The sequence below is a fragment of the Xenopus laevis genome, chromosome 7S (assembly GCF_017654675.1).
Source record: "Xenopus laevis strain J_2021 chromosome 7S, Xenopus_laevis_v10.1, whole genome shotgun sequence".
In the NCBI taxonomy this organism is placed as follows: Eukaryota; Metazoa; Chordata; class Amphibia; order Anura; family Pipidae; genus Xenopus; species Xenopus laevis.
In genome coordinates this window covers 92,079,529-92,093,909 of record NC_054384.1, presented here as the reverse complement: position 1 = coordinate 92,093,909, position 14,381 = coordinate 92,079,529, and the positions used below count along the sequence as shown (strand labels likewise).

The 14,381-nt window shown below is 40.7% G+C and overlaps 1 protein-coding gene across 6 annotated transcripts in view; it reads right to left on the bottom strand.

Annotated features, from left to right (window-relative positions):
- Positions 1-14,381, bottom strand: part of eps8l1.S (EPS8 like 1 S homeolog) — a 55,725-nt gene that overhangs the window by 18,214 nt on the left and 23,130 nt on the right. For 5 of the 6 annotated variants that reach the window (XM_018228071.2, XM_018228072.2, XM_018228073.2 and 2 more), the window contains exon 4: positions 2,810-2,868. In XM_018228071.2, the coding sequence (XP_018083560.1) occupies positions 2,810-2,868 (59 nt within the window). Of the gene's footprint in view, positions 1-2,809; positions 2,869-13,204; positions 13,346-14,381 lie in introns of those variants that run through there. The other variant, XM_018228075.2, reaches the window with a different exon arrangement.

Genomic DNA, 14,381 nt, shown 5'->3' with positions numbered 1-14,381 from the left:
GCCAACCTCATTTTCTGCTGGATAATTAGTGACAACCCCTAAGCTTAGCTTCTCAACAGCTGCTCAGAGCCCACTGAGCATGTGAGTGTCACAGACACTTTCCAAGATGGTGACCCCCTGTGACAAGTTTGAAGTCCTGGATCATTGCTGCTATTGACAAGCTGAAATTTTAGGCTGGTGCAATAAGTTTAATATATAAAATATGCCATTTTTAGCCACATTAATTTTTAGGTTTTTTTTCTCCTTTAAGCTGCCAATTCACATATAGTACATGTTTGTTGGCCGAACGATCCAGATTGATATTTACGTGCCATGGATAGCAGTTTTTTCCATCTATTGAGCATCACATTGGCCAGTGTATGATGCACCAGCAGATGACTAGTGACTAGTAATGACAAGTGAGGACTAGTCAAAGAATGGAACAAAACAAAAGGTGACAATACAGTGTAGGCCCTTGTACTGTCAGTGCAGTCTGTCAGCTTTTCCTTTAGTTACTGCACATCATAGACCAGTGTGGGGAATGCAGATCATGTGCTGAACTATCATCTCTTATTACTCATTTAAGGCACAACACAGTAAATATTAGATCCAACCTGTAACTGTAATTATCGGCATGCATCAGTTATCATTACAGAAGACATACATATCGAGGCTCCTTGCCCTTTGTTTCAAGCCACAGACACTCGTCTAAAAAGTTCAACATTTTGACAGGACACGAAAAGAGGGGGTGTCCCCTGAAACACTGAAGAAAAATCTTGAAATTTAGGGAAAGCAGCCTGAACCTTTATGTGTGGTCATGTGTGATATAGAATAGGTTAGTTCCAGAAGCAGGTACCCTGGCACTACCACAAAGTATCGGCCTGTATCATAGTGGAACCAACTGTATGTAAAGCCAAAATGTATCTGAAGTGGAGACACCAGCTTGACTTGTACATTCAGTAACCGTGTGAAATTAACACAGGTACTAAAAGTCACAACATATTACGTTCCAGATGTTCTTGTTATGACTTCCTGTGAACACAATGTAAACAATGTATATTGTATTGTCATATTTATAGAAAACTGGAATGTAACAGTGATTTCGCAGTGGAGATGTCTCACATGGGCGAGGCCTGGGTGTTGACTTTGAGAGACTTGGGTTAAAACAAGGTTAAGTGCCGCATATCTGGAGTACAATAAAGCAACGTGGACAGATAAAAAGGGGTAAGAGAAGCTATTTGAAGCAAAACATCGATTAAATGACAGTTGTGCTTGTATTGAAGTGCTGAGTAATCCAAGAGTGGGTTCATTCGGCAGATGTAGTCTAAGCATTTGCTGAGGAAAGTACATTACCCCAGGCAGCAGAATGCTATATTGTTGTAGGGTAATTACCAAATAACCTATTATAATGACAAGTAGTGATGGGTGAATAGATTCATTAGGCGCGAATTTGTGGCGAATTTCCACATTTCGCTGCCAACTAATGCATTTGCGGAAAATCACCAGCTAAAAATCCACCGCTTCTAAAAAATCTGGGGGTGCGTCAGAAAAGTCGCACGTCAAAATTATTTGAACGCCCATTGACTTTAATGCATTTGGCCAAAGTAGGTGCACGGGCGACTTCAATGCGTTTCACAAATTTTTCGATGTTTCGCAAATTTTTCAAGAAATTTGCGAATTTTTCAGAGAAACTGGGCAAATTCGCCCATCACTAACTACAGCTTTTGGTATTGGTACAAATGTTTGTTATTTTAGGAAGCCTTTCCAGCATCATTTGTATAGATAAACCTATAGATAAAACTTTGGCTAGTTTTCAAAGTACAAACTCGGCAATAGGATTGCCACCTGTTCGGTTTTTACCTGGACAGCCCCGTTTTTTGAAGGGCAGTTCGGGTCAAACCTTTTGGAAAACTGGGCTGATTTCCTGAGATTGATGCGGCAATCGGTCGCCGATCAACATGCCATAGCCCCTCCCCAAATTGCACAGTTCCGCACCCAAACATCACAGCCCTGCCCCTTCATGGCATCAACCCGCCCCTGCTATATCAAGGTCCCCCCGGAGTTCGTCGGGGGGAAAGATGGCAACCCTACTTGCCAAGGCTCCAGAAATGAGCCCAAATCCATATAGTCCATAGTTTGTAATTTGGAACCTGCCTGGGCTAGAAATTAGTAGCAAAGTTTGGGGGAAAAACCGCCAGCCAAACAAACCTGGCAGATTCCCATACAGACACTCTCAGGCTTATCAAACGCTCACCGCAAAATGGCTGCTAGGGGCAAGTAATCGATCACAAGCAGGTTGTAGTCTATAGGCTCAAAACATTGAGCGCAAAAGCTTTAGCAGCTGGCGTCTGGCAAACTGATTACATGCTCTCCCCACTTTCTGTGATCAATGACTTGTCCTGTGGAAGCAGAGCTATGGCTATTCCCACCCTGTACTTTACGGTACCAGTTCTGTACCTTCTTTACCTGGACTTTCTTTTTGCAAAAGGTACTGAAGCTGCAGTTGCATCCAGCCCTGTCACTCTCAGAGGCTAATAAGGGTCAGGGCACACAGGCAGATTCAGAGAGATTAGCCACCCGGCGACAAATCTCCTCTTCTTCGGGGCAACTAATCTCCCCAAATTGCCTCCCCTGCCTTCCCACCGGCTAAAATGTAAATCGCCGGGGGGTGGCACTCGGATTGATTAGTTTTCCGAAGTTGCCCAAGTTTCCTCGTGAGGCAAGTTCAGGCGACTTCATTTATGTGCCTATACTGTATAGTGACTGACAGCTCACCTTGGTCTTTCCCCTATCAGTACATTGCCAGAATAAGAAAAGATAGTTGACTTACGTTCACTTGATACTGAGACACGTCGGCCATGATAACATTTGAATATTTCTTTCTTTGTTCTGAAAGGCAAATAAATGTATATGAGTAAACAGGAGATAAAGAAGCTACTTAACCTACCAACTCAGCTGGCTAACGAGGAAACTTCGGACGACTTCAGAAAACGAATCGCCACGTGTGATTAGCGCCAGCGTTTTTTCATTTTAGCTGGTGCAGAGTCAGGGAAGATGTTTGGGGAGATTGGTCGCCACAAAAACGAGGCAATTAGTCGCCAGGCAACCAAGTCTCCCCAAAACGCCCTGTGTGGACTTACCCTCAAAAGGTAGAACTGCCAGGGCAGAGAATAGTAATTAACAGACAGATGCTGCTTTCAGTAGCAAATACATTTACAAATAACTTAAAACCACTAAAAATGTGTTATTAATATATATTAGAAAGTTGCTTACAACTGCAAAGGCTTTTATTGGGCAAATGTTTGGATTGTGAGATCTTGCACTCTGATCCTATTTTTTTTTTCTGTAACCCTGGTTTCTTAAATTTTTGTGAGACTCTGGTGTGTTATAAATTAATATAAAGTGCTGCATGCCTTGCTGGCACTTTATAAGTAATTGATGATGACTCTGTTTTTGGGTTTATATCCCCTTTAAGAAAACCTTGCTATGAAATGTAGAACATATATTTGTCTATAAATATATATAGATAAATAGAAATAAATATAGTTTATATATATATAAATATAAACTTGAAAAACGTTGATGATATGATTTTACATATACATCGGAAAATTTACATTATATAGATATAAGAAACCTATCTCCAATATACTTAAATTAAAAAATATGTACCGTTTTATAAGAAACCTGACTGTATGCAGTGACATTCTCCCTTCATTTACTGCTGTGGATAGGAATTGTCCCTAACTGCTGAGCAGGGAAACAATCATACTTATGAACAGCAGGGGGAGCCCCCGCCTTACTTTCCAGCCATGCAGAACTCAAGCAGCTTTGTTTATGATGATCCCTAAGCAGCCCAGACCACACTGAGCATGTGCACAGTCTTAGTCTTGCAAAGATGTTTAACAAAGTTACAAGATGGCGACCCCCTGTAGCCAACTTTGAAAGCATAAATTATTTGTTTGATTAGGCTTGTGGTGCAGTAAGTTCATGTTTATGTTTAGTATACAAAATACAGCATTTCTAGCCTTATTTTATTTTAGACTTTATATGCCCTTTAAATGCCATGGAATTTCCTACCACTTAGTTGAACTGAAGAAGCTGCTCAGATAAACAGTAACATGTTTTCTAGAAAGTCCAGATGCTTTATAAACATATTATTTCATAGGGCACTTACAGGTTCTCTTTCTTTGCATTTTGTATTGAATTATTTTTTCAGCCTTTGACAAATATAAAAGCATACTCATTGATAAAGAGGGTTCCATGTTCCCTGCTCTTACTGTTGTACACACATAAAACTGGTAGTTATGGGTGGAAGTTCTATTTTAGCTGATGATTGGCAATAATTGCCTTTCCCTGTCCCAATGAGTGTCAATGAATTTGTTTATGAGGGATCTTCGTTTTTCCTGCTAATGTTAATTATAGCACAAGGACATACACAATTATAACTTCTAATCTAAATTCTACCTTTAGATGTGTTACCCAACCAACAACTGCGTGCTGTACAAATACCAGCTGTCATTTCCATTTACTGCAAGCAAGGATTTCTGTCTTACTGTGTTATGCTGCCGTTTTTAGATTTTATATTTATACAGCACTTTACTTACTCATAATGAAGGCAATATAATTTTTTTTCAATATACAAATAAATGCTCTCAGTGTTCCTGCCCTGGAAGTCACTTGGCACATAAACTTGTTTGTGAGCCCACCCAATCAGTGATTTCTGTGCAGTGCAGTGGCATCAAAATGTACAATTCAATATCCAGAAATGAACTCCACCTAAAATAGCTAGTGCAACAGGTGACTGTATTTAGTGTTAGACTTAATGATGAGAAGTCTTCAGCAAAATTCACTGACATTACTAGAGGTTATTGGACCCATAGCTACATCTTTGGATGATCTGTTTTGCAGAAATACTGTATACCATATGAAAATTGACAGTCAAGGCTCCAGTTGGGCATCTACATCAATGGGCTCCCCAGCAGCCCCATCCTAAGGAACTTTTGACACAAGTTCCTTATCTCTAAACATATCATTCTTTTTGTTTTTACTTCACTTTTCCTAGTTACTTTTATCCCCTGATTTTGTTTCCCCCTTTCCATTTTTAACCACTCACTGAATTTTGTATTCTTCTCTTACTTTTCCCATTTTCTTATGGTTTCCCCCTGGACTGGACCCCCTGGGTCCCATAGCTCCTACAGAAGAAGGGCAGTCATAAGGGTATTACAGAGTATACTATTCTATATCGTCAACATTGCTGGTGCCAAAAAAAAACAATGCTAAACATGTCCAGTAAGCAATGAGAACTATTGATGCCCCCTATAGGGGCCCTAGATCTTGTTTTGCCACATGGCCGGTATTTTGCCTTTGCTGATAAAACACAGACTAGTGCTGGTATTGAAAATGTAGGCAACCGCTGCACTGTTACATATTTAATCCACCTATTTACATCCCTGATCTAAACCAACCAATCCTACCAGCTTCTCCTGATCTGACAGGTCATGCCCTGATCCCTCCCAATCCCTTTTACGCCCCTTATGTCACCACCAATATTTTTAATAGAAAAATACCAAGAACACTAATTTCTGATGGCGGGTGCTCAGCTTAAAAACTTCTACAGAGTCATTAGATAATTTAGTTAAGGATTTTGGGGCAGATGCTATCTATATGGTAAGAGTTGTGCACAGGTCCACTTCAATTATAATACATAAATTAGAGACGTGCACAGCTTCTCACTTAAAACTTTTATTTGTGCATTTTAACCACAGCAAAATTGCATATTAACACATTTACAAACACACCACAGTGCAGTGTCTCCCCCCTGGTCTGCCTACCTTGTGTTAGCCACACCCTCCCGACGCGTTTCGCACTATTGGTCGCTTCATCAGAGGAGGTGTGGCTGGTAAATACCCATGGATTTGTTTTATACAGGTTCTGGGGCTACCCATATAGCTATCATCATTAACCCTCACCACTCAGCTTATAACATATTCTATTCCATTCTAAGCTGCTAGCCTCTGCAGTTCCCCATAGATAATTGAATATCACCAAAAAGTCTCTACAATTCTTTTTAACCTGATGACTCACAGGATTATTTGCCACTGACTATTTCATAATCAATACTGCATAGGAATATTCTTGCTACAGATACAGTAAACAAACCATTAAACCCAAAAAATTAAAACCCAAAAAATTAAAAATCAATGTTGACCTTAGTAAGGAATTCCATGGGGTAATGTACTGAAAGTAGCAAGGTGTTAAGAAAGTGGCCAGTAAGTACCCTCCAACTTAAGAATGGATGCTAGCTGTGAGGTATGAACCAATGTCACACTAGGTTTCCAAAACCCAAGGGCCATAGTTCTGGTCACAACTCACGGTTCTGCCTATAACAGCCACCTTTCGCTTCTGGAGGAGTCCTCCACTACTTGGATGCCACCAGGTCTTAAAATGGGAGAACCAGAGTATTGGTTCTGGGCAGGCAAGGGAACCAGATCATAAATGGTAGGAACAGGGATGAAGCAAAGAGTAGTCAGGGGCAGGCCAAGGTCAAAATGGCGAGGTATCGAATCAAAATACAAGAGCTTAGACAAAATGAAGGCACAAGGATCAGGACAGGTAGCACACGTCAAGGTCAGGATCAGGCACAGGTCAATACACAGAAATCAATACAAGGAAGCTATACAAGACTGAACCTACGTTGGGCAACAAGAAAAGGACCAGGAGCCTTTAAATGTCTGAGCTGCTCCTATTTCCGGCCAACCCCTTTTCTAAGGTGCACATGAATGACCCGAGAATTGAATAACATCGACAGAGGCAAAAGAAAACACAAAAGAGAGATTTGTCAGGCTTTACAAATAGGCAGCAGACTGGAAAAAAGATTATGAAAAACAAACATGATATGGTATATAGCAAAGAAAATGAACAGAAGGTTCTACTACAGCTTGGTGGAACACAATTAATAGAACTTTTTAGATGCCCACAGAAGCTTGGAGATGTGAAATGTGAGTTAGTTAGTCATCTAAGCAGTCATACAATGATCTAAAATCCCATGAACACATTCATGAAAATTCTGTCATATCTCGGTAGCATTTTTGAGCCTTAAATTGTATTGTATACAAAACAGCGTTGTTCTATTCTCTACTTTGTATGGAATGGCATCCATCATGATAATGACGACAGCTCCAAAAATGGCATAATTCACAAATTTTGTTCAGCCTACTTGTTTTCTTCCCATTCATAAACCACTCACATGGTCACAAATATTTGTAGGGACCCTGAGTTTTAGGTATAGTAACTCAGGCAGTCTCCCTTTGTATGTGGACACCTAAGTGGTCCTTTAGTTTACCCAGGCAGCTATGTCTCCCATCCAGGGTCCACTGGGATTTACTCTAGGCTATGGTTTGCCCACTAGGTGGCAGCATGTAAAAGTATAAAAGGATTTAGCACCATGTGCCAAGGGCAGGGTTGCCAGGTTTGCGGTTTTCCAGTCAAATTGGGCTACTGATTTAAAGCCCTGGCAGGTTTTGAGAGTACAAGCTAGCCAATATACAGATTTGGGCTACTTTTTGGGCCTTTGACTGGTTTGTACTTTGGAAACCAGCCAAAGTTTTTTTCTTGCCCAAATGCGCCAAGCCTGAGTCCAACTTGCCAACTGCAAAGTTTAATGTAAGACTACAATACCCAGCATGCAATGGGACTGACTTGTGTAGAAGTCGGGAGATTTTGGGCTCTGTACCTGACTTTCCTCAATTTCAGACAATTTGGGGGCCAAAAATCTGCTGGCTACCAAAATGTCTAGAGGTTGAGCTGTTTTACCAATATTTATTGAAATTATATATGTATTAAGGCCTTATGGGGTCCTGATACCTCCTGCCCCCCCCCCTTTTGTAGTTACTCCCCTGGTGACGGGTGAATGTCCCGTTTTGTTTCATGGAAAAAGTAGCGAAACAGTGAAAATTAAATTTTCACATATATTCATTTCATTTTTAGACTTTTTTTCCCTGTGCATATTGTGCTATTTTTGGGCTGCTTTTGAAGTGCCTCTTGGCTAGTTTTGGGCTGGTTTTGTAGCTGACTTTGGCTGGTTTTGAAAATTAGACCTGGCAACCCTGGCTAAGGATCTTTCCTGGGACCTCACCTCTCTGTGAGGTGTTACAGGCCCAGAGCTGCAGTTTGGTAAAAGTTAGATAGAGTCATATATATAGTGCTAGTGTAACGCTAACTTGGCTAAGCAAAACCAAAAAGGGGTTAATGTCCAGCTAGTGCTTAGAGCATGGGTTACATGTGACTCAAACACCCCAGGCTAGGGACTTCGCTAAACGGAAGATTTCAGGAATGGTGTAGTGCAACTACAACTCACTGTGCTACTGTGCAACAACAATAAGAATAATGGGCGCCAGGAGGTTCTTGAAGTATAACAAAATAACTTTTATTTGTCCAAGACAAATGATCCACGGGTTTACTCACATCATTATAGAGGCATTGGCAGTATATACAGGCACACCTGCTCACACAGAGCTCTCAAGGTAGATGTCGGGGAATTTCCTCTAGAGACAGCACATTGGAACTCCCTGAGGTAATAGCGTCCACCTGGATAGAGGCCCCTCATGAACTCAGCACCATGACCTGGATCCCACATGTTGGATCAGGGAACTCACTAAACCTAATTCCCTATTAGGCTGTGTCCCTATCTTCAGTCTTGCCTGAGAGGAGAGCTACCTCCTTGTTATCCCTCCTCATTGGAGCCAAGCTGCTCTTACTATCTGTGCTCTCTATCTCACTCTCCTAGAGAGTCTATTACAGATATATCCCTGTCACTTACTAGCCTCATTCACGGGGTTCCCTGCTCCCCGACTTAGACACTAGAGGAACCTGTCCCTCTAGGCGCATGGCTTTTCTGGGCCTTGCTGTACCCAGGCTCCGCGGGGCACACCCAGCTGGATCAGCATCCAGCAGCCAAAGAGAAGGATCCACCCCTTCTCTCTCAATATACCAGAGTGCGACAGGCAGGGTCGGACCGGCCCGGTGGGCCACAGCCCTCATGGGCCCCCGCCGGGCCAGACCCCACTCCCCCGATCTCCTGGACCTATAAAAAAAACAATTTGCGGAGCTGCACACCGATCTGCGGCTCCGTGCGGCTCCTGTGCGCATGCGTGCCATACGACTCATGTAGCTCCTGTGCGCACATGCGCAGCATCGCAGATGGGGGCCAGGGGGTCGGAGGGGGGCCCTGGACAGAAGTCCCCCAGTCCGACCCCGATGACAGGACGTGGTCACAGCGCCTCCTGGCCAATAGTATATCTATGCAAATTACCTCTAGCTGCATGGGAATCTGCCCAGCAACTAGGGAGATCAGGAAGTATAGAGAATTAAAGCCACAGGGCTCTAGGAGCAAGAAGAAGGCTCAGGGAAGATAGTGACCAGCTTCTGCTCCAACAAGGAGAAATAGTGGGGTCCCCAAAATGGAGAGAACCGATCTATTAAAGAATTTTGTGTTAACATTTTTTTCCAACCATTTGAGGGACATGCCACATTTGTGTTAGGGTGGGCTCATGTCTAAGGCATTAGAGGATCTCTTTTGTCTTTATTCAGGTTCCTTGGACATTTGTAATAATAAGTGGCCACTTTGCAACAACATCTCTAATAAAGACAGCTATGTGATATATATGTAGACACCCTATTCAAATTGACCTAAGTGCAAGTTTCGCTAGGCAGAATTGAACGCTAGTGGAAGATCGCTAAGAAATGCTTGCGCTGATTGACGAATTAACGCTAGTGAAACTATAGACTAGTGATTCCCAAACTGTGAGGCTGTTCTCCATGGGAGGGCTGGAAGCGCAGCAGTGAAGGTTCAGTCTGAAGGCAAGTTAATTTAAGATTTTAGTGGAATGCCTATTTGGTCTTTGATACACCTGGAAGCTTAGCTTGAAGGTCAATTAGTGTGAAAATTGGGGTTAAATATCTTCCAAGAAGATATTCTTGGAACAGTGGCTGAATGAATAATACCAATATTATTAACCTTGTTATGAGGTAAGAGGGCACTCAACCAAAAGGGTCATCGGAAGAGCACTCGTGGCTTATTGGAACAAATGCAGGAGTATGTCCTGTCCATAAGTCCTGCATATGTTCCGGTAAGTCACGAGTGCACTTCCGATGACCCTTTATGTTTGACCATGTGACCAGAGTGGATTGGCTTTTACCGGCAGCAGTTGATTGTTTGCTCTCCATGCGATGGGCTCCCATGCAGCGTTTTTGCCTTTTGCTTCGGGCACTCAACCAAATTTTAAGTCTTCAAGGTATACTTAAACTAAAATAGTCTGTCAACCACTGCACTTGGCTGTAGTCCTACACATTTGCTTCCCAAAAAAAATGGCATAACATAACTATTTTTTATATCTTGAATTTTTTTACACGGAAAACTTTACACTTAATTAAACAAAACCTTGGAGGGGCCATTGACACATCAGCATCCAAAAGTATCTGGATGAACATGGAACATGGTGCAGAGACATTCCGCATGGCATTGAGTAAATAGCCTTTCTTTGTATTTATCTTGTACTGGATCTCATGTAAAACCAGACCCAAGCTTGTTATAGGAAATCAACCAGGCATACAAATAAGAAGGCTAAATAAATGAAGTGCAGCCAAGGCAATCCGTTCCTGTTTGTTTTCATAACACTGTTACAGCCTTGGTAAACATCAAACCCTACATGTCCACATGCTGGAAAAGCAAATTGTTGTAGTGGAAAACAAAATAGATGCTTGAATGTTGATTAAAATAGATTTGCATTGAATATACATGTTTTTATGTCTATACTGCAGAGGTTCTCATACTCTTGAGCTGACCCCTCTGGGGGGCCTGGAGCAGTGGCTGGACAGGGTTCAGCCTAGAGGCCAGTTGAGGTGATATTTGAGGAGAATGCCAAGACATATCTGAAAACTTGAAGGCCATGTTTTTTTTATCCTAGCTATGTAACTATAACTGATTGACTGATACACCAACACTATCCTAAATATGATACACAAATATAAAGGGGCCTTGATGAAAGGTTGGACCTTTAAGAGATGATTAAACTGAATAAGTCAGACAAACACTGCTCTACACTTGCTCTTTATGTGTTACATTGCTCAGTACCTATCCTGGTTACATAAGCTAAAAAAATAAATAATGATAAATGTTCAAATATCATAGTAAACCTGGTGTGAGCACCTGCAGCTCTGTTGCTTTTGTTGCCATCCATCAAACTTGGGCTTAAGGGATCTGGGATCTACCTCAACAACACCCAGAGGCCTGAACTGAGGCAGTTTACTAGTTAAATGATATATAGCAATATACAAAGAATTTTAGGACTGTAAAACATGTACCTGAAATTGTTCAGTGGTTGTGACAACATTCCCTGTGTGATTAACGCAAGAGAGAAGACATTTCCATGATAAGACAACAGACAATCACAGTAGAAGCGCTAGCAATTATAATACCTGGGGACAATTTTAGAAATGATGACTTGGCAAAAACGAAAAATATGAAATATGCAGCCGAAATGTGTCTCAAAGGTGAAAAGAAAGCACAGGCTGTGCTAATTGATTTAATATTGTTTCCTTTTCAAATACTCTCAGAGACTGTTTGATTTCCAGTTTCATTGCTTGTGCCTTCTGGGCATACAAACATATAAGTTGGGATGTCGTCAGTTTCAGCACTTATTGCCAAAGCAACATCATTCTGTAGAAGAAAGTCCAATGCATGCACTTATGTATGAGACTCACACCTCACCCATATTGAGTAAACAGAACTGTAACTTGCACAATTTACTAAATTCCAATTTGCAATCACTTTTGCTCCTAATGCTTTGCACTTTCATTCGTAAATAATTCCACTTATCTCATGCAAGTGTGTAGCCATCTCTGCTTAGAGTCAAGCACATGTAATAACCACCCATTATTTAAATGGGTGGTTCACCTTTATGTTAACTTTTAGTATGTTATAGAATGGCCTATTCTAAGCAACTTTTCAATTGGTCTGCATTATTTCTTTTTTTTTTAGTTTTTGAATGATTTGCCTTCTTCTTCTGACTCTTTCCAACTTTGAAATGGGGGTCAGCGACCCCCATCTAAAAAAAAATGCTCTGTAAAGCTACAAATGTATTGTTATTGCTACTTTTTATTACTCATCTTTCTATTTAGGCCTCTGCTATTCATATTCCAGTCTCGTATTCAAATCAATGCATGGTTGCTAACGTAATTTGGACCCTAGCAACCAGATGGCTGAAGAGCCGCTGAATAAGAAGATAAATAACTCATAAAGCACAAATAATAAAGAATGAAACCGAATACTGAACCGAATTTGAATCCTAATTTACATATGCAAATTAGGGGCAGGAAAGGAAAAAATGGAAAAAATTCTTCTTTTGTGATGAAAAGCCATGTGATTTCCCTACCCGCCCCAATTTACATATGCAAATTAGGATTCGAATTCGGTTAGGCCAGGCACAAGGATTTGGCCGAATCCGAATGCTGCTGAAAAAGGCCGAATTCTGGAGTCGGTGCATCCCTACTTTATATCCTTTTCTTATGTTGCTGATACACCTGTATATAGTATGTGTCTGAAGGTAGTGATAGCACCTAGTTTATATAAAGAAGCTGGCATTCTAGGTCCCATGGTCCTGTGCCACATCTCTCTATCAGAATGCACAATATTCAACAACAACCGTAAAGCCTAGAGCAGAGTTCTGCAAGCGACCCATTGTTCTGTGACAACGCCTTTTTTTTAATCGAAGGGTTAAGGTGTGCTGCTTCTTGAACGCTGGATTGCTGCAGATTTGTTTGAGTTTCTATTTTCTTTTGGCATTTGGCAACACCCAGGAGAGAGCACTCTCAGACTCAAGAAGCAGAAAGACAAAAGAAATGAAAGCACAGCCAGAAAGAAAGAAATGGAAAGTCATAAAGTGATTTAAAAGAGAGAGAGAGAGCAAAAAAGAATGAAAAGAATGAAGAACAAAGTGTAATTATGATGCCACGTAGAAACTATGTTTATGATTTAACTATCACAGTAAATTGTTGCTTGTTTAGGGACAGGTTCACCCATAGATCACCTTAACAAGTATTGATTACTTGCTTTACATCAGATTAGCACCCACTTCCCTGCTACGAGTGTCTCAGTTGAAGCCTGACTTATTGGAAGAAAGTAAACGCGTAGGGTACAATTATGCCGAAGACAAGAAGGATTTACCTTAAGCAGTACTTGATGGTGACTAGATAGATTGCTGAATCCTGCAAACAACATGGAGATCCTCAGCTTTGTATGTTACCACTTGACAGACTTTTCAGGTGACTGTATGAGGAGGGCACAACCATCAGTCCTCTGGTTAAACCAGTTTGTCTTGTGCATGCAGGAAATGTTTAGGATTCAGCTCCTCTGTGTCATACAGGCACTTGTAACATATGGGTTCTGCATTATGGATGTTAATAATCAGATCAATTTAATATATATATAGAAGTGGGAGTATGTGTTTATCCGGAAACCCGTTATCCAGAAAGTTCCAAATTACGGAAAGGCCGTCTTCCATAGATTCCATTTAAACAAGTAATTGAATGTTTTAAAAATGATTTCCTTTTTCTCTGTAATAATAGAACAGTACTTTGTACATCATCCCTACTAAGATATGAATCCTTATTAAAGGCACAAAAAAAATTGGGTTTATTTAATGTTTCAATTATTTTTAGCAGACAAAGTATGGCGATCCAAATTATAGAAAGACCCCTGGTCCAGAGCATTCTGGATAACAGGTCCCATACCTGTATTTAAAAGATTACTATACCCTCCTTTTACTTTTTTTATTTTAATTTTGCAAAATTGTGCTTAATTCAATGTAAAAATGTATCTTTTATATTCATTTGTATGGTATCTATACAGGATTACAATATAATACGGCAGCTATGGTAGGTGAAAAGGAAGTTTGAGGCTGTCCAGCCTGAGATTTAATAGCTAACTCAGGTAAGCCTTCATAGACCTTAAGCAGAGAATATTTTTTTAAGGATGGCTAATTTCTATTTATTGATGTTGTTCATGGGATTAAATTAAGACAGAACATTAATTACATGCTGAAATTGCTGATTAAAAGAGCATATAATTAGGGATCGTCTTAAATATATAAAACTAGATTATAAAGGCTTAAGCATGTCTGTTGGGATGTACAGTAAATAAAGGGCTTTTCATAAGGAGCCAATAAAGTGGCAGAAGTACTTATAATATTCAGTGTAATTTGTAGGTGGAAGTGTTCGGACTCTGAGAGTTTGTCTCTGGACTTTAAGGCATTGCTATTAAGTTGCTCACATTATGATCTTTATTGTCCACATGGACACAACACTGCAGATTTACATAGGGTCGAATATCGAGGGTTAATTAG